Source organism: Erythrolamprus reginae, chromosome 3 (genome assembly GCF_031021105.1).
Source record: "Erythrolamprus reginae isolate rEryReg1 chromosome 3, rEryReg1.hap1, whole genome shotgun sequence".
Taxonomy (NCBI): Eukaryota; Metazoa; Chordata; class Lepidosauria; order Squamata; family Dipsadidae; genus Erythrolamprus; species Erythrolamprus reginae.
Genome location: NC_091952.1, coordinates 16,927,360 through 16,954,178, shown reverse-complemented (window position 1 = coordinate 16,954,178; position 26,819 = coordinate 16,927,360). Strand labels below are relative to the sequence as shown.

At 41.4% G+C, this 26,819-nt stretch overlaps 1 protein-coding gene across 1 annotated transcript in view; it reads left to right on the top strand.

Moving 5' to 3' along the window:
- Positions 1-18,716: 18,716 nt before the first annotated feature.
- GNAS (GNAS complex locus) overlaps positions 18,717-26,819 on the top strand; it is a 160,140-nt gene continuing 152,037 nt past the window's right edge. Inside the window, exons 1-2 of the mRNA XM_070744547.1 lie at positions 18,717-20,114; positions 24,530-24,602. Coding sequence (XP_070600648.1) covers positions 19,976-20,114; positions 24,530-24,602 — 212 coding nt within the window. The 5' untranslated portion in view covers positions 18,717-19,975. The remainder of the gene's footprint in view (positions 20,115-24,529; positions 24,603-26,819) is intronic.

Genomic DNA, 26,819 nt, shown 5'->3' with positions numbered 1-26,819 from the left:
GTAAGTAAGTAAGTAAGTAAGTAAGTAAGTAAGTAAGTATGTAAGTAAGTAAGTAAGTAAGTAAGTAAGTAAGTAAGTAAGTAAGTAAGTAAGTAAGTAAGCAAGCAAGTATGTAAGTAAGCAAGCAAGCAAGCAAGTAAGTAAGCATGTAAGTAAGTATGTAAGTAAGTATGTAAGTAAGTAAGTAAGTATGTAAGTAAGTAAGTATGTAAGTAAGTAAGTAAATATGTATTTAAGTAAGTAAGTAAGTAAGTAAGTAAATCTCTAAAGCTAACACCAATCATTCAGAAATGCTCTTGAGTTTCTTTTTTATTTTTAACTCCCATAATTCTCTCATCTTGTTTCTGTTTTGTACTATAATAATAATAATAATAATAATAATAATAATAATAATAATAATTATTATTATTATTATTATTATTATTATTATTATTTATTAGATTTATATGCTGCCCCTCTCCGAGGACTTTTAAGAACTAAAATGAACCAATTCGGAGATAGCAGAGAACCTTTTCTTGTCCTTTTGGAATCTCGCAAGGTTTTGTTAGTTTCCATTAACAATTTTCAGCTGGCCAAAGGGCTGCTGCCTAGGATAACAGGTCCTCCGGTTATGTTGAACATCATGTGTTTTTATTCTTCCTCGTATACCTCTGAGTCAAGACCAGACTGACATTTGGCTAGAAGGATGGAACACCAGAGATAGGATCATTTCTTTGGAATACTACATCCTCCACCCATCCACATCCCCATGGTCCGTAGCTTGCATCCGACATATTATGGTGGCAGCTTTGGTAAAACTCTGGCTAAAGAATATTGCTCAGCTACTAATTATCCTGCTTACTTTTATTATACCTGAAAAGTAATATATCTGGTTATATGCTATGGAGTAATACATTTTTTCCTTGAAAGATTTGCATCTTTACTCTTTCAATGTTGACACAAAATAGATTATGCTGCTGTCAGGGCCCCAAATTTGATGGGCATTGAATGGCCCAGATTAATTCTGTCTCTCTTATTTTCAGAAGCACAGTGGTGAATGTACTGAGCCTCATTTAAATGGCTGTCAAATTTCAGTTGTGCATCTCTTCACTTTTTAGAAACTGGCAAAATTAATCTTGGCTCATTGAGCATTCACATACGGGTGCCAGCATACATATACATAATCTAATATGAGTTCTGTCAAATTCTGGCACACGCATACATTCTAGTTAATGTTATCCTAAAAAAAGATGGGGAAGAGCTGTTCCTAAAAATAACATTTTAGCATCTATTTTGCTAACTCCAAAGCTAGACATAGTGACAGGTCCTCATCTGGGATATATCACCTTCTGGGCCTGTTTTATTTTGACAAAAAACATTTCAAATGTAAAAATAGTTGCATTGTTTTTCTCTAACTAATGCTCCTCTACTTACATGGAGTCAATTTAAACATGTGTGTTTTAACAAACTAGATGTCTGATTTCTTAGTTGACTTTGAGCAAATGAGGTTGGGGAAGGGGAAAAAAATATTATATAGGAGACTAAAAAAAGACCGTTAAGGTATCGCCCTGTAGGGTTCTATTGGAGCCATTTTTTTAAAAAAAAATCATGCTTGTCAAAAGTCAGAATAATTCTTTAAATTGAGATAATCCAGAAAGAAGACTTAACCTAAGTTTCAGTCTCTCTGTACCCAGTCTTACAAGATGGATTTACTTTTAAGAAACTGCACCCCTACATTGATATTTAAAATAAGAAAATAAAATGTCGTGATCCTTTAGAGTTAAAATTATTATTTTATTGTTCGTGCACATTAACTGATACTTCTTTTCATTTTCATTAAATGGTGGACTAACTTATATCCATTCAAAGTTACAATGATACTGTAAACATGACTTACAACTCGTCCTCGCACTTATAATAGGGGTGGGCAGCAGGCAGGACGAGGTGGAACGCAGTTCCACCGGTGGAAATAAAGATGCGTGTGCAGCTCCAGCTGATTGGCAGCTGTCACTTCCTCAATTACTGGTCTCAGCTCGGCTCTTCTTTCATTCTCTGCTGCTGTGCCTGCACTCCTTGCTTTTTTCCTCTTTCCTCCTTCCTGGCCTTGGACGAGCTTCCCTCTCTCCTGCCTGGCTCCCCTCCAGCCTCATGTGGCCACCTCCCACCTGAGGAGCAAGCAGAAGGTGTGGGTGGAAGCGGCGCTGGCAGCATTTATGCTTCTGGCAGCACCCGTTCGCCTAGCGACCCAGCCTGAGGCGGGGGAGGGCAATCCAGGAAGGAGAGCACGGGAAACACGAACCAAATTGTCACCCCAGCAAGCGACACTAGTAAGGTTGTAAGTCTAGGACTTAACAGTTCACTTGAATGATGATGATCTTTCAAGCCACTCCCACCTGGTCACATGGCTGGCTAGCCACTCCTACCTAGTCACATGATAATTAAGCCACACCCACAAATTAGCCACACCCACAGTGTGGCAGTAAATTTTTTGGCTGCCCATTACTGCTTATAACCATTGCAGCATCTCCAATCACATGATCAAAATCCAACCGCTTGGCAAGTATTTACAACCATTGCAGCATTTGGGAGCTACGTGGTTGCCATTTACAACCTTTACAGCTGGCTTCCAGCAAGTAATATGAATAGGGGAAGCTAGTTTCACTTAATGACTGCGGGATTTACTTAACAACTACAGTGACCCACTAAAAAGGTGTAAATTCATCTACCATATTTTTCGGAGTATAAGACGCACCTTAGTTTTGGGGGAAGAAAATAGGGAATGGTCTGGTCAACTTCAACACATTCGTTTGCTGGTTTTAAGCCCGTGTGCTTGCTTTTTATTCCCTGGTTGAGGATAAAAACAGTTTCTAAAACTTTCACTTCTCTCTCTCTCGCTTCAGAGAGAAACAATGAGAAAATCAGGCAAATCGCTTTGCTAGCAAAGCACAGATCGCTTCACTTATTAGTACCTCATTAGAATTGAAAAAAAGGAAGAAGATTGATGGCTAGCAAAGCACAGAAGTTTGCTTCACTGTTAGCACCTTGTTAGGGCTGAAAAAAAGCTCAGCTGATTGTGGGAGGGAGAAGCAATGAAAGAAGCAGGCAAAGGGAAGATCGTTTAGCTATCAAAGTACGAAAAATTGCATTAGCACCTCGCTAAGGCTTAAAAAAAAACTTAGTAAAAGCTACATTCAGAGTATAAGATACACCCAAATTTTAAGCTTCTTTTAGCGGGGAAAGATGCGTCTTATACTCTGAAAAATATGGTAATATGGTAAAATATGGCCTTGCTTAGAAAAAGAGTCCTAATTGTGGTTCTAAGTTGAGGGTTTACCTCTATTCCATATACCTCTATACCTCTACCTCTATTGCCAGACCCATCCTTGAATACAGCTCATCTGCCTGGAACCACATCTCGGACATCAACACCCTTGAAAACGTCCAACGATACTTTACCAGAAGAGCCCTTCACTCCTCCACTCGAAACAGAACACCCTACAAAAATAGACTAACAATCCTGGGTCTAGAAAGCTTAGAGCTACGATGCCTAAAACACGATCTAAGTATTGCCCACAAGATCATATGCTGCAACGTCCTACCGGTCAATGACTACTTCAGCTTCAACCGCAACAACACAAGAGCACGCAACAGATTCAAACTTAATATTAACCGCTCCAAACTTGACTGTAAAAAATATGACTTTAACAATCGAGTTGTCGAAGCGTGGAACTCATTACCGGACTCAATGGTGTCAACCCCTAACCCCCAACATTTCTCCCTTAGACTATCCACGATTGACCTCTCCAGGTTCCTAAGAGGTCAGTAAGGGGCGTACATAAGTGCACTAGTGTGCCTTTCGTCCCCTGTCCAATTGTCTTTTCTTTATCTCATATATCATGTATATTTTCTTCCTTTCATATATCTTCTCTATTTTTACATATTATCTTTATATATATTACTTCAAGTCTATTCTCTTCCATATGTATTGTGTATTGGACAAACAAACAAACAAACAAATAAATATATATTCCGGTACAATATGTAATCTGGTATTGCTGAATAAGTCCATTTTTAGGCCGTCATTGGATATGTTTCTAAGAGAGGTTGATTTTTTTCATGGAATGCTTAATGCATCCAGATCTGTTTTTCTTCCAAAAATATGTCAGCTTTTCTCTGATCTTGTGGGGGGTTTTTACCCCCCCTTCCCCTGAGAACTTTATGCCCCCCTGGCAACTAAGAATAATAAGGCCATCCAATCAGGAGCCCCATTTAAAACATTAAAAACACAAATACTAATTCGTGCAGTTTCAAACAATGCAACACCATGGTTTTGCATGGTGTTGCATCAGAATCTATCTGGCATAGTTAGCAAATCTATTGAATTGTGGGAAACGGGCATGGTGAAATTGAGAATAAGAGATGGAAACTGCTTAGAAGGAATTAAGACGGCTCTCAAATATTGGCTGGTGAAATTGATTAAAAAATGGACAATTCTTCAAAGGAAGGCCAGTATTTTTATTTTTCCAAATTGATTTTTTAAAAAATACCCAGATCAAATGGCAGAAACAAGCCTCTCTGCTCTATGCTCATCTGTAAACAAAAATAATTTTTTAAAAATGTATCTTCTGGCACCATTTATTTCATGTGTTTACAAGGAACGAGAGTCGCCCAGAAAGTAATGCACCATTTTTTTTCTCCATCAACAGTAATGGTACAAATGCGAAACTTTAGATATACATTATTTGAATTGTCAGGAGTGCGTGTGTAAATTTTGCCTTTCTTCAGCAAGATAGTGTGGCTGCAGCCGTGTCTCGAAATGGCATGTTGCAAGTAGCGTGTCATCATTGAAATTCTCACTGCAGAGAAAGAAACTGTTGGGAACATTTGCAAATGTTTGTGAATCTGCAGTCGACAGAAGTACGGTTAGTCGCTGGGCACAGCTGAGGATGATGAAGAGGTGATTCACACAGTGCAGAAATGGCTTTGTGAGCAGAACAAGGAGTGGTACCAACAGGGCATACAAGCCCTTGTGTCTCACTGGAGGAAGGCCACAGAAGGGGATGGAGATTACGTGGAAGATTACGTAGGGAGTGTAGAAGAAACATCATTCTTTCTTGTGTAAGTTTCATTGTTGAAGAAAAAAAATGTGGTGCATTACATTCTGGGCAACCCTTGTATGTATTAGGCCAGTGTTTCCCAACCTTGGCCACTTGAAGATATCTGGACTTCAACTCCCAGAATTCCCCAGCCACCATTCGCTGGCTGGGGAATTCTGGGAGTTGAAGTCCAGATATCTTCAAGTGGCCAAGGTTGGGAAACACTGTATTAGGCTGATGATGTAAACACAGCAGGTACAGGTCATCCTTGACTTACGACCACAATTCAGTCCAAAATTTCTCTTGTTAAGTGATACATTTGTTGAGTTTTGCCACATTATACCATCTTCCTTGGCACAGTTGTTAAGTGAATCACTGCAGTTGTTAAGTTAGGAACATGGTGGTTAAGTGAGTCTGGCTTCCCTGTTGACTCTGCTTGTCAGAAGGTTGTAAAAGATGATCCCAGGATCCGGCAACCATCATAAACACAAGTCAGTTTCCAAGCTTCTAAATTTTGATCATGTCACCCAGGGGATCCTGCAAGAGTTGTAAGTAAGTGTGTAAGTGTAAGTGTGAAAAATGGTCATAAGGAATTTTTTTTCAGTGCCGTTATAACTTTGAACGGTCACTATATGACTACCCATACGGCCCTGCAGTTTTCCAAGTACCAATTGCATTTCAGAAAAATATCACCATGGTTGTACCTAATGTACAAAGGATGCACCTACTTCCATGTTAAAATATCTTCTGAAATCTTGTACTGTTTAATTACTCTCCTTCATTCAACATCAGAAAGTCCAAGCATAGAGAATTACTGCAACAGTTTTGTTCTGCACCTGGGGCAGGTGGAAAATCTGTCATGTTCATTTCAACACAAAGTTAATTCAGATCTGACAGCTAGCCCAGTATTCAATGCCATCACGTTACAGCAACCATTTTCCTAACAAAGAATCAGTTGTCAGTGTATATTTCAAAGTCTATCTTGCCAAGTTTCCTTTTCTGAAAATACATCTTCTCATACAAGTATTCAAACTAGTTCCCTGCATTTAAATCTTAAGGGGCTTTAACATTTATAGGATATAACATTTATTCTACAGCAACACGATTCCCCTAAATATGTGTGACTTCACTTGCTGTGTTTTATAGAAAACATTTTATAGACAATGGTTTCTATCTCGGCATTATATCTGACATGGTACATTGTAAATTATTTATTTATTTTATTTATTTATTTATTTATTTTGTCCAATACACAATGAGGGTTTTAGTGGGTCTATATCTATATACACATAGTAAAATACATGATGGAGGTTATAGAGGAGATACTCATAGTAAAATATATCTAAGAAATAATAGAAAAGAAGATAAAGTAATAGAACATATCAATGAAAGAATAGAAGAAGAGATATAGGAATAGAAGAAAGGTATAGGAGATATAGGAGAGCAATAGGACAGGGGACGGACGGGGGACGGACTGTTCTGCCAGGCTCTCTGATAGGAGCCTCCCAAAAATTCAAGGGTACAAATTTCAGACACACACATGTTTGAAAATTCAAAACAATGTTCTTCATCACAAAATTCAAAATAAACTAAGCACTCTTTTTGTATTGCAAAGAGCACTCTTTCCAAAACAACCGGGTAGTCTGTACAATTTCCCTTAAGCAGTCATTAAGTACTTAGCTAGCAGCTGTGAAGAAACTTCACACTCCTTCTTCTTCCAACGAAGTGAGACACACACACACACGTTGCTCTGCTTTGGTTTCAAAGGCGTGAAAAGGCAACAAAGTCCAGCAACACAAGATTCCTGACGAACTCCGATCAGATATTCTTCCACAATGGCCAAACTCACATGCTGCTATTTATAGCAGCAGCCCTAATTACTGGAGCCCCACCCAAACACAGGTGGCCTCCCTTATTTCCTGTAATATGTTCTTACTTGGTCTCTTCTATGCATAATTCTGCGCTTGCGTGGATCCAAAACGTCATCATCCGAATCAAAGGAAGATAAGGGAGATTGACTGCCTGGGCTGTGTGCCAAGCCCCCCTCTGCCGAGTCACTCCCACCTTCTTCTTCGTCCGAGGAAACTAAACTCTGAACTGATTCTGTCGGCAATAACACAGGCCTGTGACATGTTGAATTTTCCCCTGCATCCACCTCCCCATTCCCTGTGGCAGGAGCTGGGCCAGAGTTTCAGTAATATGATGTGATCAATAAATTGGGCTATCATATATTTCATTCCAACTATAGCACTGCTCCCCAAACATGTTCTGAAAAGATGGAGGCCCCTCTATTAATATCTTTGTCTATTTCTGTCCTTTGCTTGCTAGTCTTTAATCAGTTCTACCAAACTATAATGTGCATTCTTTTTTCATCTCATGATTGCTAAAATATTGTTTTTAGTGTGACTTTGTCAAAACAAAACATGCCTGCCATTTCATCTTTGTCCACTGGTATATATACATTCTAAATATATATCATTTATATATCATCATTGAAAGAAGACGTCACTTGGAAGAAGCCACGCTAATTCTTCTTCAGCAAGAATGTTTATTTTATCCCCAATAATTGCTCAGAACAGGTTTTAAGCTAGCCAGGGCAGTTTACTAGAACCACCAGATTCCTTTCTAGTCCTCTAAGAGGCCGATCTTGAAGAAGTACTGTATTTCTGCTAACAATTCTTGGATAGCCAGAAGTTCTAAAGCTTTATCATTTTTCACCATGATTTGCTTTGGTTCCTCAAGTTCTATTTTTTCAAAATACTCCTCCAAGCACAAAAAGTCATTCTATATTCTCTGAAAAGTGGCATAAATAACTTATATTTTTTGTATATTTTTTTTACTTTTCAAACTTATTCTTTGTGGTTTCCAGTTCTGATTGACAGATTAGTATTTATTTTAATGTCAGTAATAATTTCCCTTCTCTACCATGTACTATGTGTATCTTTTAATGCAACTTTATGCCCCCTCATCTCATTTATACATAGAAAATAAGGTCTATTCCTTTATCATCTAAGAGGATAGCTAATATATCCAAACCTGGTCACAATTTAGATCAAATGTGATTATATTGGACTGCCTTGGTCATTCACTTACATTTAGATCAGTGAAGGGCTACCAAATTTTTTACTACCACACTGGGCGCGGCTTATACAGGACATCCTGCATTTTCTTTCAACATCTTTCAGTGCGAATTGGGTACTCTGAAGTGGAGCTCCATTTTTACTACCCCACTGAGTTTCCCCATTCAGGCAGCAGCCCGCCCCTGATTTAGATACTGTATAATAATAATGGACCTGTCCAAAGACGGGCTACAAGAATGGTGGAAGGTCTTAAGCATAAAACGTATCAGGAAAGACTTAATGAACTCAATCTGTATAGTCTGGAGGACAGAAGGAAAAGGGGGGACATGATCGAAACATTGAAATATATTAAAGGGTTAAATAAGGTCCAGGAGGGAAGTGTTTTTAATAGGAAAGTGAACACAAGAACAAGGGGACACAATCTGAAGTTAGTTGGGGGAAAGATCAAAAGCAACATGAGAAAATATTATTTTACTGAAAGAGTAGTAGATCCTTGGAACAAACTTCCAGCAGACGTGGTAGATAAATCCACAGTAACTGAATTTAAACATGCCTGGGATAAACATATATCCATCCTAAGATAAAATACAGAAAATAGTATAAGGGCAGACTAGATGGACCATGAGGTCTTTTTCTGCCGTCAGACTTCTATGTTTCTATGTAGACATGATTCTTGAGCACTTTCCCAAGCTAAGAAGTCTCTATTTTTGGCTAGCTGTGTTTATTCTTATAGTAATCTTCTTGTGCACACAATTAGAATGACTGCTTTACCCCAGAGATAGTTAACTAGTAACAGTGCGATAATTGATTTATATACAGACAGATCATGTCAAGTGTATAGGTGAGCATGGGATTATATTGTACTTATTTAACCTTTACTCTTAAATAGAATAGAAAGAGCCGAGTAAGAAACTGTTATCCTAAATACAACAGAGAGCAGAATGTTTAATCAAGATATTCAAGATCAGTATTTGTATAATTGACAATAACCTACATCTCACTCTTTTGTTTTATTTAAGGTCCTATCTTCATACTCAAGATTGATAATCATTATTCATTATTGTTGTTATTATTATTATTATTATTATTATTATTATTATTAATTGTATTTATATGCCGCCCCTCTCCGAAAACTCGGGGCGGCTAACAGCAATCATAAACAGTATACAATAATAATCCAATACTAAAAGCGAATTAAAAACCCCTTAATATAAAAAACCAAACATACATACAAACATACCATGCATACAATTGTAAAGGCCTAGGGGGAGAAGGAATCTTAATTCCCTCATGCCTGGCGGCAGAGGTGGGTTTTAAGTAGTTTACGAAAGGCAAGGAGGGTGGGGGCAATTCTAATCTCTGGGGGGAGTTGGTTCCAGAGGGCCGGGGCCGCCACAGAGAAGTCTCTTCCCCTGGGTCCCGCCAAGCGGCATTGTTTAGTTTAGTTGACGGGACTCGGAGAAGACCCACTCATATTGTTGTAGTTGTTTATATAACACATGAGCCTGAGTTTTATGTAAAGTGTAGTTTGTCACTTAGGGGTACAATAAGAAATAATGGAAGACAGACATTGCATAAAACAGCAAAAACAAATAAGCATAAGAAGAAGTGAATTGGCAGTGATAACTAGAAAGATGGCATAGATGAGAGTTTCTGGTTGGTTCTGTTCCCATAAAATCTGCTGAGCTTTTGATGTTGTTTTCTTCATTCCTCCCCATGTCAAATTGGGTGCTTAAGGGCCTCATACTGGATAAAAAAGGCGCTGTGCTTTCTGGAGCGTCATCTTCTGTAGTTCTGGTATTGGATTTCTGGAACTCTGATGCCGCATCATCACGGGCTGGACGCACAAACTTAGCTGGGACCCACACTGGACCTGTAGAGAAGATCCTGGCCAACTCAAGCAAGTGCCCGTGTACAATCAGTTGCACTGAGCTCAGCTAAAGCCTTTATAAGGATAAATATTTTGATGAGGACTGTTACTAAGTTAAGAACTGCAGTGATTCACTTAACAACTTTGGCAAAAAGTCACAAAATGGGGTAACATTCACTTAACAAATGTCTCACTTAGCAACAGAAATTTTGGACTCCGTTATGGTCAAGGATTACCTGTGGTTGCTTTTGAAATAATCTCATAAATTGAGAAGAAGTTGGGTTCATGATCATTTGACCTTATATTTCTCTTGTTTAATATACTGTAATTCATTACTTGAACTGAGTTTTAGAACTAGTACTAATTGTTGACCTAACTTTTTTTAAAAATATAATTTTTTATTCACTTGGGATTAAGCTCAACTGTACTTGGTCTTACAGAGGCTATATTAACTAGTGTCTCATTCAACAAACCATAACTTAACCATAACCTGTTTTCAAATATCTTGAAGATTTGGCTTTATTTGACACACCCAGAAACAGGATGGTTTGTGAACTGACATTCCATTTACTGCTATTTTTGTAGCAGTTTTTTTAAAAAAATTCCTGCATTATGAGTTGTTTTATTTTATTCATTAATTTATTTATTTATTAAATTTATATGCCACCAAACTCCCGAATTTTTCTCCCAAATTTTTCTGACCCGTCTTGCCTTAATCCTAATTCTCCATAGTCCTTAAATGCATAGAACTTCAGTTATGATTGAAGCCACCTAGAAGTTGGTTAGTTTTTAACCTTTACTCTTAAATAGAATAGAAAGAGCCGAGTAAGAAACTGTTATCCTAAATACAACAGAGAGCAGAATGTTTAATCAAGATATTCAAGATCAGTATTTGTATTATTGACAATAATTGACAATAACCTACATCTCACTCTTCTGTTTTATTTAAGGTCCTATCTTCATACTCAGATTGATAATCATTATACATTACAGTGATCCCTCGATTAGCACGGTCTCGATTAGTGCGAAACGCTACAACACGGTTTTTCAAAAAATATTAATTAAAAAATACTCCACGGTTTTTTTTGCTATACCACGGTTTTTCCCACCCGATGACGTCATACGTCATCACCAAGAGTCACTTCTCTGTCTCTTTCTCTTTCTTTCCTGTCATTCTCTGCTTCAATCATTTTCTCATTTCTCTTTTTTTCTCCCCTTTTTTCTATCATTTCTCTCTCTCTTTCTTCCTCTCTCACACTCTCTTCCTCTCTCATCTCTTTCTTTCCTTCTCTCTCTTTCCTTCTCTCTCCCCCCCTCCACTTGCCCACGAGAAGAAAAAAAGCAACCTCTGCCAGGCAGCTCCCCTTGTGCCCCCGCTTTGTGCCTGCCTCTTGTCCCTCTCTTTTGGGGATTTTTTTTTCTTTTCTGTCTGAGTGCGTCTGTGTGAGCGCGAGAGAGGGAGTGCGTGTATGTGTCTGTTGCGGCTTGGGCTGGTCGGCCTCGGAGGCGGGAGAAGGCGAAGAGGTAGCAAGCGGGGAACCCGGCGGGGTGGATGGCGGCGGCGGCGTGTGTGTGTCTGGTGGCCGCCTTCAGCTTGGGGTCGCCGCCGGCGTGCTCGAAGGACGCGCCGCCGCCCGCCTTGGAGCCCTCGAAAGCCTCGTCGTCTTCTGTGCTCTGCTCGCCGCTGCTCTCCAAGCGGGGCGCAACGGCTGGGAGCGCGCGCCTTTTCTCCCCTGCGTGGATCCTGGCTAGCCGTCGCGCCTCTCTTGAAGATGGGGAGCCTGGCGACGCGCTGTTTTCCCCCACCGAGGACAATCGGGGTAAACTCTTTTGGTTGGGAACCAACCGGCCCGGTGCTCTTTTGGCTCTCTTGGGGTTTCCCCTTTGCCTGGGCAGCAGGAAGACCCAGGGAAGGTTCCTTTGGCCGCCCAACAGCTGATCTGCTCCACAGCGCGGCAGCAGCGAGGAGCCGAAGATGGGGTTTCCCCTTTGCCTGGGCAACGGGGAAACTCCATCTTCGGCTCCTCGCTGCTTCCGCGCTGCGGAGCAGATCAGCTGTTGGGCGGCCAAAGGAACCTTCCCTGTGTCTTCCCCGCTGCCCACACGCAAACTCCACCATCTGCGCATGTGCGGCCATGGGAAAAAAAGGGCGTGCATGCGCAGATGGTGTTTTTACTTCCGCACCACTATAACACGGAAAATCGATTAGCGCGGGAGGTCTTGGAATGTAACCCCCGCGCTAATCGAGGGATCACTGTATTATTATTATTATTACTATTATTATTATTATTATTATTATTATTTATTGGATTTATATGCCGCCCCTCTCCGAAAACTCGGGGCGGCTAACAGCAATCATAAACAGTATACAATAATAATCCAATACTAAAAGCGAATTAAAAACCCATTAATATAAAAAACCAAACATACATACAAACATACCATGCATACAATTGTAAAGGCCTAGGGGGAGAAGGAATCTTAATTCCCTCATGCCTGGCGGCAGAGGTGGGTTTTAAGTAGTTTACGAAAGGCAAGGAGGGTGGGGGCAATTCTAATCTCTGGGGGGAGTTGGTTCCAGAGGGCCGGGGCCGCCACAGAGAAGTCTCTTCCCCTGGGTCCCGCCAAGCGGCATTGTTTAGTTTAGTTGACGGGACTCGGAGAAGACCCACTCATATTGTTGTAGTTGTTTATATAACACATGAGCCTGAGTTTTATGTAAAGTGTAGTTTGTCACTTAGGGGTACAATAAGAAATAATGGAAGACAGACATTGCATAAAACAGCAAAAACAAATAAGCATAAGAAGAAGTGAATTGGCAGTGATAACTAGAAAGATGGCATAGATGAGAGTTTCTGGTTGGTTCTGTTCCCATAAAATCTGCTGAGCTTTTGATGTTGTTTTCTTCATTCCTCCCCATGTCAAATTGGGTGCTTAAGGGCCTCATACTGGATTAAAAAAGGCGCTGTGCTTTCTGGAGCGTCATCGTCTGTAGTTCTGGTATTGGATTTCTGGAACTCTGATGCCGCATCATCACGGGCTGGACGCACAAATTTAGCTGGGACCCACACTGGACCTGTAGAGAAGATTCTGGCCAACTCAAGCAAGTGCCCGTGTACAATCAGTTGCACCAAGCTCAGCTAAAGCCTTTATAAGGAAAAATATTTTGATGAGGACTGTTACTAAGTTAAGAACTGCAGTGATTCACTTAACAACTTTGGCAAAAAGTCACAAAATGGGGTAACATTCACTTAACAAATGTCTCACTTAGCAACAGAAATTTTGGACTCCGTGATGGTCAAGGATTACCTGTGGTTGCTTTTGAAATAATCTCATAAATTGAGAACAAGTTGGGTTCATGTTCATTTGACCTTATATTTCTCTTGTTTAATATACAGTACTGTAATTCATTACTTGAACTGAGTTTTAGAACTAGTACTAATTGTTGACCTAACTTTTTAAAAAAATATAATTTTTTATTCACTTGGGATTAAGCTCAACTGTACTTGGTCTTACAGAGGCTATATTAACTAGTGTCTCATTCAACAAACCATAACTTAACCATAACCTGTTTTCAAATATCTTGAAGATTTGGCTTTATTTGACACACCCAGAAACAGGATGGTTTGTGAACTGACATTCCATTTACTGCTATTTTTGTAGCAGTTTTTTTAAAAAAATTCCTGCATTATGAGTTGTTTTATTTTATTCATTTATTTATTTATTTATTAAATTTATATGCCACCAAACTCCCGAATTTTTCTCCCAAATTTTTCTGACCCGTCTTGCCTTAATTCTAATTCTCCATAGTCCTTAAATGCATAGAACTTCAGTTATGATTGAAGCCACCTAGAAGTTGGTTAGTTTTTTTAAAAAATCATAAAACCTTGCCTCCAATTGTTAGACAGGCGGAATATAAATCTAACACAAATAATTGAAGACGCAGGGAAGAATCCTTGGTATCCAACCCGAAAGTACCTAATTAAATTAACAAGACGCTGCTTAAGTCTCGGATGACACAAAGGAACATGTTTACTCCCCTGGGCCAAGGGCCTGATGTAGACAGAATTTTAATTTACATATTGGAATAAGAGTTACAGTAGTCCCTCGCTATACAGTGTTCCCTCGCTTTCCGCGGGGGATGCGTTCCGAGACCACCCGCAAAAGTCGAATTTCCGCGAAGTAGAGATGCGGAAGTAAATACACTATTTTTGGCTATGAACAGTATCACAAACCTTCCCTTAACACTTTAAACCCCTAAATTGCAATTTTCCATTCGCTTAGCAACCATTTAGATTATTACTAAATTACCCCATGTCCAGTCAACGAAGCAGTGGAAGTGATGTGCCGGTGTCTGGAGGCTGTTGGGGCCTGGATGGGTGTCAACAGACTCAAGCTCAACCCGGATAAGACGGAGTGGCTGTGGGTTCTGCCTCCCAAGGACAATTCCATCTGTCCGTCCATTACCCTGGGGGGGGAATTATTGACCCCCTCGGAGAGGGTCTGCAACTTGGGCGACCTCCTCGATCCACAGCTTACATTAGAAAACCATCTCTCAGCTGTGGCGAGGGGGGCGTTTGCCCAGGTTCGCCTGGTGCACCAGTTGCGGCCCTATCTGGACCGGGAGTCATTGCTCACAGTCACTCATGCCCTCATCACCTCGAGGTTCGACTACTGTAACACTCTCTACATGGGGCTACCTTTGAAAAGTGTTCGGAAACTTCAGATCGTGCAGAATGCAGCTGCGAGAGCAGTCATGGGCTTACCTAGGTATGCCCATGTTTCGCCATCACTCCACAGTCTGCATTGGTTGCCAATCAATTCCCGGTCACAATTCAAAGTGTTGGTTATGACCTTTAAAGCCCTTCATGGCATTGGACCAGAATACCTCCGAGACCGCCTCCTGCCGCACGAATCCCAGCGACCGATTAGGTCCCACAGAGTGGGCCTTCTCCGGGTCCCGTCAACTAAACAATGTCGGTTGGCGGGCCCCAGGGGAAGAGCCTTCTCTGTGGCGGCCCCGACCCTCTGGATCCAACTCCCCCCGGAGATTAGAACTGCCCCTACTCTCCTTGCCTTTCGTAAGCTCCTTAAGACCCACCTGTGTCGTCAGCCATGGGGGAACTGAGACATCTCCCCCGGGCATATACAATTTATGAATGGTATGTATGTATGCGTGTTTAGAAATGGGGTTTTTAAAATGTTTTTAGTAGAAATTTAGATTTGTTGTAAATTGTCTTTTGCACTTTGTTGTGAGCCGCCCCGAGTCTGCGGAGAGGGGCGGCATACAAATCTAAATAAACATAAACATAAACATGTTTATTTATTAATGTTTATTTAAAAAAATATTTATTAATAGCAGACGAAAGTTTGGCGATGACATATGACGTCATTGGGTGGGAAAAAACGTGGTATAGGGGAAAAACCCGCAAAGTATTTTTTAATTAATATTTTTGAAAAACTGTGGTATAGACTTTTCGCGAAGTTTGAACCCGTGAAAATCGAGGGAACACTGTATCGCGCTTCACCTACTGCGGCTTCACTTCATCGCGGGTTTTCAAGAAATATTAATGAGAAAAATCATTCGCGGATCTTCACTGGTTCGTGGGTTTCTGAGGAAGTCGATCGGCAGATTTAAACAGCACGCGGAACTCAATCAGCAGGGTTTTTTTTTAAAAAAAAATCTAAAATTGTAAATACTTTATTTAAATACTGTATCTAAAATAAATACTGTGTGGGATGGGTTTATAAACACTTAAAACAATGAAAACTTACCAAACAATTACAATATAAATACTTAAATAAGTACTATTCCCCATCGCGGATTTCACCTATCGCGGCTGGGTCTGGAACGTAACACCAGCGATAGGTGAGGTCTTACTGTATATTCAGTGATGGGCTCCTACGGGCACAGTCAGGTACACAGAACTGGTAGAAACATTTTTATTTTTTTCCTTTTCCCCCCCTTCTGAGCTCTGGATATGTTTTTCCTATTGCAGTAAATGAGGTTGAATGTGTATAATTTTAGAAGAGCTGTGCATGTGTGTACATACACATGCAGTTTATGTAATAGATAATATATATTTTTGTGTGCCTGTGTGTAATATTTATGTACACATATGGCATATATACACAGAGTTAAATAGTATATTTTGGATGTTCATTAATATTAAATAGATAGGGAAATTGTATCTCTTTGAGGCAAAGACAGGTCAGGCACCTAAATCCTTGGGTGAGTGATATCAAGTTAGCCACCTTTAAGCCAGTCATATGACCTTTAAGCCACCCCCAGTCACATGATCATCAAGCTACTCCCACCTGGTCACATGGTTGGCAAGCTACACCCACAAAATAAGCCACGCCCACAGTGTGATAGTAAATTTTTTTGCAACCCTTCACTGATCTGCTCTAATGGCCAGGATCGGTGGTGTTTGTTCCAAGCCATTTCTCCGCTTTCTTCTTCATTCCCAAGAAAAAAAGGTTTTTCAACAAGCACCAGGATTTACTCTTTATGGGTGGGGTCCATCTACACCCCCCCTTCATTTTTGGGGAAGGGGGGGAGGACCAAGAATGTGGTTTTGCACCCAAAGGAGCCTCTCAACAAAGAATGTTCTTTCTGCGCCAACTCAGGAAGCTCAAACTGCCCAAGGAGCTGCTGATACAGTACAAGAGAGGAATCATTGTGTCTGTCATCTGCACCTCTATAACTGTCTGGTTTGATTCTGCAACCCAACAAGACCGACACAGACTTCAGAGGACAATCAGAACTGCAGAAAAAACAGTTGCTGCCAACCTGCCTTCCACTGAGGACCTGTATACTGCACGAGTCAAAGAGGGCTGTGAAAATATTTACTGAACCCTTGCATCCTGGACATAAACTGTTTCAACTACTATCCTCAAAACAACACTACATAGCACGGCACACCACAACTAAACACAAGAACAGGTTTTTTCCTCAAAAGCCATCACTCTGCTAAACAAATAATTCCCTTAACACTGTCAAACTATTTACTAAGTCTGCACTACTATTACTACTAGTTTTTCCCTCATCATTCCTATCACCCATTTCCTCCCACATACGACTGACTGTAATTTATTTATTTATTTATTTGATTTGTATAACGCCACTCTCCGAAGACTCGGGGCGGCTAACAACAATAAAAAAGACAATGTAAACAAGTCTAATATTAAAAAATACTGTAATCTAAAAAAACCCCAATTTAAAAAACCAATCATACATACAAACATACCATGTATAAATTCTATAACCTGTATCTTGCTTGTATCCTTAAGATTTCTATTAATATTGTTTCTTCGTTGCTTATTTGACCCTTGTGACAATCATTGTGTTGTCCCTCATGATTCTTGACAAATCTATCATATCTTTTATGTACACTGAGAGCATCTGCACCAAAGGCAAATTCCTTGTGGCTGCAATCATGCTTGGCCAAGAAAATCATACTATTATATTCTATTACTATTATTTTTTTCCTCATAATTCCCATCACCTATTTCCTCCCACTTATGACTGTAACTTGTTGCTTGTATCCTTAAGATTTGCATTAATATTGTTTCCTCATTGCTTGTTTGACCCCATTTAGAATAGAATGAATAGAATTTTATTGGCCAAGTGTGATTGGACACACAAGGAATTTGTCTTTGGTGCATATGCTCTCAGTGTACTTAAAAGAAAAAGATACATTTGTCAAGAATCATGTGGTACAACATTTAATTATTGTCATAGGAGTCAAATAAGCAATGAAGAAACAATCAATATTAATAAAAATCTTAGGATTCAAGCAACAAGTTACAGTCATAAGTGGGAGGAAAAGGGTGATAGGAATGATGAGGAAAACTAGTAGAAATAGAATTATTTTATTGGCCAAGTATGATTAAGTGTTATCCCTCAGGATTCTTGTCAAATCTATCTTTTATGTACACTGAGACAACTCATGTACATAATTCCTTGTGTCTTGTCCTCACACTTGGCCAATAAAAAATTGTATTCTATTCTCTCTTTTCCCCAAATCGGAAAGTTACTCCGAAGCGAAACTGCAAGCGTTTCCCAAAAGGAAAAAAAAATGAAAAAGAGATTTCCCTCGTCTTCATGAGAATACAACCCCCCCCCCCCCAAAGAAAAAGACACACCTGGGCGGCTGAAGCTAAGGAGGGAGCGGGCAAAGCGACACGTGCAAGCCACCGCCCGTCTCTCCCCCCCCCTCAGTTTTTTTCCCTCTCCCCCCTTGCGGGCGTTTTGAAGAGGGCGCCTCTAGTCAGTCAACGCCTGACGTTTGGCTATCATGTGAATGGTGTTGAGTTCCCATGGTTCACTCCGAGCCGAGGTTGCCCCACCCCGTCGCTGCCTCTCGCTCGCGCTTCGCCGCCCCCCCCCCCCCCCCGTTGCCGCCGCCTCGCTCGCTCGCTCTTTTAATATTAAAATCGCTTTCCCCCCCCCTCCTCCCGTCACTTTGGTTCGCCCTCCTTCGCGGGGGAAATGCAGGGGAAGAGGAATTAAAATAGGGAGCGAGGGGGGGAAAGGGGGGAGAGCGCGGCAGGAAAGCTCCCCCATAGGAGAGTTATTTTTGTTTTCGGGGGAGGAGATCCAACACTGCGTTTTCCTCTCGGCTCGCCTCTTTCCTCCTCCTCCCTCCCCTCCCGTCCCCTTTACCCCTCCGTCTCCCCGCATTCGCCGGAGAAGCGAAGAGCCGACCGAGAGCGAGCCGCCTCGGGAAGCCGAATGTGAATAAGCAAAAATATATATACTGTATATTAAATTAAAGAGGGCGAGGAGGAGAACGAAGGAACGAAACGAAGCGGGGCCTTTTGGATCTGTACAAACCACCATTAAAGGGCAGCAGGAAGACGCCGCCGCCGCACCGCAAGGCTTGGAGAGAAGGAGGAGGAGGGGGGGGGAATCTACCCAGCCCCAACGCAAGAAAGGGACTCGCCTACTTTGCCTTTGCCCGACGCGGCGGAAAAAAAAAGGTTTAGCGGTGACCCTTTCGGGCGGCTTCACCCCGCTTTGCCTCGGCGAGGCGGAGGAAGAAGAGGCGGCGGCGAGAAAAGGGACGATTTTTTAAGCAAAAAAAAAAAAAGTGGGGGGTGAGGAAAGGCCAGGCGAAAGAAGAAGAGGCGTCGCTAGAGCTTCGGGTGCCCGGAGTTGGGAGGGTCCCTCTCTCTCTTTCTCCCGCCCGCCCTCCCTCCTTGCCCCCCGGCTTTCTGGAGCTGGCTGCTGCTGTCGCCTCGACCCTGAAGGATTATACTGAAAAGTGAAGAAGGGGAAAAGAAAGGGGGAAAAAAGGACAATTTTTCGGGGGAGCTTCGGTTCCGTGCCGCCTCACGCGCCCCGCCGGCGTCGGAAGCTGTGGAGATATTTAAAGAAGAAGAAGGGGGGGGAGAAAAACACCCACCCAGATTTGGTGGTGGCTCTCCCTGCGGGGTTTGGGGGGGTGGGGGGGCAGAAAGGAGGAAAAGGGAAGCCGATTTTTTAACCCGTGATCCTTCCCTCTTGCCCCTTCCCGTGGCTGCCGACCCTCCCTCTGTGTTCCCGGGCAACCCCCCCTCCCTGATTGCCCCCCCTTTTTGTGTGTGTGTGCGCGCTTTTTTTTTTTTAATTGGAGGGGGGGGGAATCAAATCTGCATTGCGAGCGGCGCTGGCGGCGGCGTTGAGGAGGCGAAGAAGGCCCGGCTCGAGCGGCAGCAAAGTCATCGCCGTCTCTGTCCCCCCCCACTCCACCCCTTTCCCTCGGGCCCCCACCCCACCCCCCCTCTCGTGGTCTCCCCACATGTCTTTGGGTTAGCGACAGCTGCGCGTGAAAGGAGAAATATTTGAACCGAGGCGGGGGACGGGGGGGACGGGACGGACGACGACGGGAGACTCGCCGCCGCCTCGCCCCGCCGCCCCCGAGCGCTTCCTGCTTCCCCCTCCTTTTTCCCCCCCACCCCTCAAGATGGGCTGCTTGGGGAACAGCAAGACGGAGGATCAGCGCAACGAGGAGAAGGCGCAGCGCGAGGCCAACAAGAAGATCGAGAAGCAGCTGCAGAAGGACAAGCAGGTCTACAGGGCCACGCACAGGCTCCTCTTGTTGGGTAAGGCGCGCGGGCGGCCGGGGAGGGGGTTGGCGCGGGAAGAGAGGGGAGGACCCCCCCTTCTTCTCCTAGGGGCCCGGACGACGGGTGGGCGATAGAGCAGGAGAGGTGGGGCCCTACTGGCTGGCTGGCTCGCCCGCCGCCTCCAACGAAGCAGGCCCTGTGCCAGGAAGAGGACAGGGCGGCGTGGAGGGGGGGGGGGGTTGCTTTCTTGCTGCCCTTTTCCTAAGCTGGCGGCCCTGGCTTGACATATCCGGGTGTAAGGAAGCGGCTGAGGGGAGGGGAGAAATGCGAGGGGACGTGAGAAGGGAGGGGGCGGTCGGAAAGAAGTAGGCCTCGGCCCACCCCGCTGGTCTCCCCCCCCCAATCCTGCAGCTTGGACTAAACCCCTTAAAGGGGGGGGCACGTGAGACCCCTTAGGGAAAAGGGCTAAGACCTCCAGGCCAATTCAGGATAAGGGGGGGTTCTTTCTCCCCTCCTCTTTTTTCAAATTATCCTTTTTTTTTGTGGCCTTAAGGTGGGAAGTGGGGGCGGGGATGGCCTGGTCATTTCCTTGCCAGAAAATTCCACAGATGACACACAGGGTGATGATGATAATGTCATTATTTTATTGTACTGTACTGTATTAGTTTTATACATTATATTAGTTTTATGTATCATTGTATTATAATGCTGTACGTTATACATAATATTATAGCTTTATACATACCGGTACATATTTTTGTAGTTGTGTACATTAAAATAGGAAATAGGAAAAACAAAAAAATACATACATATAAACATATAACACTTATATAAACACACTTTCACTAAGATATTGCATGTATGTATGTATGTATCACGTTTTTGCTGTACTAGTACAAGATATATATATATATATGTTAAATGTTTTATATATATAAAACAATGTATACTAGTACAATATATATATTGTACTAGTATACATTGTCACAATTTGTAATTTAGTTTAAACCTCAGGATAATGTCATTATTTTAATAACACTCCTTTTTCTTCTCCCCCTCCCCCCATCCTTTGGGAGGGTTTCCCCCCCCCCTCCCAGTTGGTTAATAAATAAAAATTGCCTCATGCTACTTCTTGCCCTGCTGCTTCCGTGGCTTGTCATTTGCTTGCGTGGGGGTGATAAGGGTGGGCGAAGCGGTGGCCCCTCTTTTCGAGTCATGATTTGGGCAGCTGTTAATTAAAGGTGTGAACCCGTTGAAGGCATAAAGTCACTTTCCTATAAAAAGGAAATATCCCAATTGAGATTGACGTGGTTAGCTTTAGGGGATGCAACAGAACATTCGTTCCGGCACTTCCGTTAAGGTGCTTGATGCCACAGGCCGTTGGTGGTGGGAACTGAAGTAAATCTAGTAGATGGAAACACGGGATTATGAGGAGAATCGGGACTCAACTCTGCCCGTCTGTTGAAGATGGCATGTTGGATCCTTGCAGGAAGTCTCTTGAATTTTTTTTGCAGTATATTGGTGAGGTGGAGGGCGAAAAATACATGTATTTCTTTGGGAAATACAAGGCAAAGGGATTGAGCTAAAAAAAATCTAACACTTGATTAAATTTTAAATACTGGGATTGGATTGCATTCTTCTATTGTATACTTTTGTTGAAAATGGGACAGGGAATAAGTCATTTTGTTCAAAGAGCTGGAGTTTTAGCATAGTCTTGACACGGCCTATTTGGATATATTTTCCCACAGTTTTCTACAGTTTTATTTGAAGAGCCCGAGTAAAAATAAAGTGAATAGTACTGTTTTCTAGCATGTATTTATCTAAATAGGTTAGTGCTTGCTAGTAGAGTATTCCTTCTGAACAGACTGATTTTAGGGAGGAAAAAAAATAAGAAAAGTGAGTTTTACATTGTTGATTTGGAGGACTAAAGATCAATTCAAAGAATAGCAGAATGTTTCCTATGATAAATGATTTCTCGGGATCCTGTTTAACTTAAGTTGGGATGAAATAGTTGACCTTACACATACATATTACAGACAACCCTTATTGCCAAGGTTACAATCTTAAGAATACATATAATACCGGTACTAGATATTTTTAAATCATTGGATTTACTTCCATATATGTATTTTTTAGGTTGAGATAGCAATCAATTTAATATGTTGTTGAAATTTTGATGATCAAAAACATGTTGAGAGAAAATGTCAGATTCTTCATAGTTAGGATATGTTTTCCTTTTATGTTTAGCTGGGCCTAAATGTATCATCATACATAAAGTAGTAATTTTACGTTTGGACAAAACAGTTAACAGCAAGAAACCTTCGCTGTTGTAAATGCTATAAGACAGCACAATATGCAGGGCATTTCGAGTATTCCAACATATTATGAACACATTAAAAATAATTAAATTGGGGTGGAAGCTCTGTCCAATGTTATTTATAAGGCTTCATATACTTTAGGATACATAAAGTAGTGTCTCAACTGACAAATGTTTTGTGGCTTCTATACGTATGAGAAAAATTAACATCTTTCAATTTGATCTTTTACAGATCAATACATTCTATTCTATACAGTATTAACAATGTTGGGATTAATGTTTTTATTTCAATGTGTCATTGCTTCAGTATAGGTTGATTTTAATTTTTAGGTCTGGTATTATAAGACATACATGTGTGTGTGTGTTTGTGTGTAAAGTGTGGGAAACACCTTTGCTTTTGATCAAGTTCTTTTACTGATTTGTAAGAAAGACGTGTTACAGCTCTGTGACTGGCAAGGATTTGATGCAATTATTTGTCTGGCTGTGAGAAATGGGAAATTTGACTTTCACCAGTATTGGTGATGAATTAAAGGGAAAGGCAGTGAAAATTTAATATTTTTGTCTCACCGCGTTTAATGGTTGGATTTGAAGAAGGCTGAAAACATTAGCCAGTATGCTATGGTAATTGGGCTAGAATGGCAGGGCAGATAAAGACAGGACAAAATTGGAGCCTCCTGCAGCCAAATAGCCTTTGATATATAGCTGCTAAAATTTAGTTTTGTGTATGAGACTCAAAATGGAGGATTGTGCTGTAGTGAGTGCTAAGAGAAAGCTTGGCACCAGAGATACTACAGTTCTTTCGCGAGCAATGCCCTCTTTAAGCATTGTATCCTTTATTCCCCTTCAGGCTGGTGGGAAGCTACCTTAGAAAAGGAATGGGGGTTTCCGTGGGTCTGCGTTAGTAAAGCAAGTCTTGTGCTCCTGTGGGAGAAAAGGGTGCCTTCTGTGTAAAAACAGTGCAAACTAATAAGCTCTCGGATTTTATGTCTGAAACCATCTCCTGGGCTGGCTGAGTGGGGGCAGATTTGGAGAAAGCTTGTTTCCAGAGAAGGAGAAAGAGGGGCGCAGAAGCGAGGATGTAGGTTAATCGGCTGGCTAGGCAGTTTAAGGTCATGCAGAATATGTGAAGTTGATGGGGGGGGGGACACCATTCTTTGAGGGCAGATGGGAGATACAGCAGAATAGGAAACTTATGTCACAACGGGGTGAAGGGAAAGCCAGAGAATTTTATGTCTTCAATGTTTGGTGCATTTGACTGTCTGTGCCATAGGGTAGAAGGCATGAAAGATCTCCAGACTAAAACGGCAAAAGTATTTTGGTCGGTATGGGCTGCAGCAATTTGGTCTTGCTTGGTTGGAAATGGTAATAGCATTAGGTGGCTTATCTTTTTCCTCTTAAGGTATTGGAGGTTTTTTTACATTGTGTAGAAAATCAGTAAAGACCCTGGTGAAAAAAAATGCATACTGAAACATTCCGAGCTTCCACTCTCGCACATGACTTTAACTTGGCATTTATTTTTACTTACAGTTGCAGTTTCCAGTGGCAATTACTTTTTTAAAAAATTTTCCTTTCAGTTTTCAAGTTTAGATTGCATGGTTCAGTTTCGGGGGATAAAGACGGGCTACAAGAATGGTGGAAGATCTTAAGCATAAAACGTATCAGGAAAGACTTAATGAACTCAATCTGTATAGTCTGGAGGACAGAAGGAAAAGGGGGGACATGATCGAAACATTTAAATATGTTAAAGGGTTAAATAAGGTCCTGGAGGGAAGTGTTTTTAATAGGAAAGTGAACACAAGAACAAGGGGACACAATCTGAAGTTAGTTGGGGGAAAGATCAAAAGCAACATGAGAAAATATTATTTTACTGAAAGAGTAGTAGATCCTTGGAACAAACTTCCAGCAGACGTGGTAGATAAATCCACAGTAACTGAATTTAAACATGCCTGGGATAAACATATATCCATCCTAAGATAAAATACAGAAAATAGTATAAGGGCAGACTAGATGGACCATGAGGTCTTTTTCTGCCGTCAGACTTCTATGTTTCTACTTGTTGAACAGGAGCAGCCACGCATATCTTCCTGGATTTTTCCTTATTATTTTCTGAAACTGGTTTGTTTTTGCTCTCTAGGTGCTGGTGAATCTGGTAAAAGCACAATCGTCAAGCAAATGCGGATCTTGCACGTCAATGGATTTAATGCCGAGTAAGTAATCTCAATTCTGGTTACACGTTCCTTGAAGATGCAGGTGTGATTTCATTTTGGGAACTGGTTTTGTAGATTCCACATCCCTCTTCCCCGTGTTTCGTTTAATCCAGGACACGGAGATTGGATTTCAGAAATACGTTTAAGGAAACTGTCGTTAGCTAAACTTCATCAAAGGTTCGCTTGTCAGGTTTTATGAAGGCAAGGTTTTGGCTGCCATTCCTTCCTCATTGTGGCTGTCATGCCAGCTTTTGCTGTCGCTCATTATTTTGTGCTGCTCTCAGTGAAGAGTAAACATGAAGTAAACGCCACATACTTGATTATACAACGTTAAGATTTACTGTACTTCAGGAAATTTTTCTTGGGATAGTGTGCTGTTTTAGATTGTTGACACATAGTTGCATTTTATTTTCCAGTGATGGATACAACACTTTGACATTGTCTATTGGTCTGATGGGCCACATACTGTGAAGTGTAAAGATATACGGTGTTCCCTCGCTTTTCGCGGGGGATGCGTTCCGAGACCGCCCGTGAAAGTCGAATTTCCGCGAAGTAGAGATGCGGAAGTAAATACACTATTTTTGGCTATGAACAGTATCCCAAGTCCTCCCTTAACACTTTAAACCCATAAATTGCAATTTCCCATTCCCTTAGCAACCATTTAGATTATTACTCACCATGTTTATTTATTAAAGTTTATTAAAAAAATATTTATTAAAGGCAGACGAAAGTTTGGCGATGACATATGACGTCATCAGGTGGGGAAAACCGTGTTATAGGGAAAAAACCCACAAAGTATTTTTTAATTAATATTTTTGAAAAACCGTGGTATAGACTTTTCGCGAAGTTCGAACCCGCGAAAATCGAGGGAACACTGTATTCAAAATTTAATTGTCAGGCTTTTAAAAAAAGGTTATATTGCAACCAAGCCATATACTTTGAAACATTTCGCTGGGCATTTATGCAGACATGGGACTAGAAAAAAAACTCTACATGACACAAATTTACAGTATTTTAATTAGTATTCTGAATAGGAAGTCCATGTTTAATAGAAAAAATCTGAGCTTCTAAGTCATTTCTTCAAAGGATCTGTTCAAAGATAATTGTTTTCCTTCAGATTATGCCTTCATCATTTCTTTTCCCTAGACAGTCCCCCAAAAAACTTGTTTGATTATTTGCACCCAACTCCAGCTTTCTGCTCCAGTAATTTTGGACACCCAAAGTTCTTTTCTGGTATTTTTTTTCTTATGGGGGTGAATGCAGAGAACTTTACAATTGAAAATAGTGAAGAGGAAGGAGACATGCAAAATCAGTTCTTTTTAGAATGGCATGTAGCAGGTAAAGGCTTCGTCCAGGAAACCAGGAAATCTTGAGTTCTAGTACAGCCTTAGGTAGGTAGCCTGCTGGGTTACTTTGCACCATTCATTCTCTCTTGGCTCTGGGAAGGAGGCAGTGGCAAACCAATTCACCAACTCCGTGGTGTCAACCCCCAACATTTTTCCCTTAGACTATCCACAATTGACCTCACCAGGTTCCTTAGAGGTCAGTAAGGGGCTAGCATAAGTGCACTAGTGTGCCTTCCGTCCCCTGTCCAATTGCCCTTCCTACATTTGCATATATCTTTTCCTCTATTCTTCATTGATGTATTCTATTCTCATATCTTTTCTTCTATCATTTCCCTTATATTTACTGCTACATGTTTTAATTCTCTTTAACTTTCAATTTGTATTGGACAAAATAAATAAATAAAAATAAAATAAAATTCCAAAAAAAATTGCCAAGGAAATTGCATGGCTTATCCCAGGCAGTTGCCAGAAGTTAAGGTTGGTTGAAAGACACTGGGGGAGAAAAACAGTAGAAGAAACAGCTCCACCATTGGGAATCAGATACCAGAAATCCACACAGTAGCTAAATGAAATGAGCCATTTAAGATTCCAATTACTCCTCGTTTAATATCCCAGTATTCCTTGTTAATTTCACATCTGTTACATCATAGGAAGTTCCCTGCTTACCCAGGCCAGAAGGACTATGTTTTGATTCTGTCTCTCTCAGCAAGATACTTCCAGGAGATGCAGACTTTCCTGGAATTTTCTCTTCACCTTCCTCTCCATAGGTTGCTTCTGACCCATGGCAGTTCTGTTTACATAAGCGGGGCTAATTATTGCAAAGGACTTACCTTTGAATTCATTCAGTTTCTCCCAAAAACTTTGTAAGCCA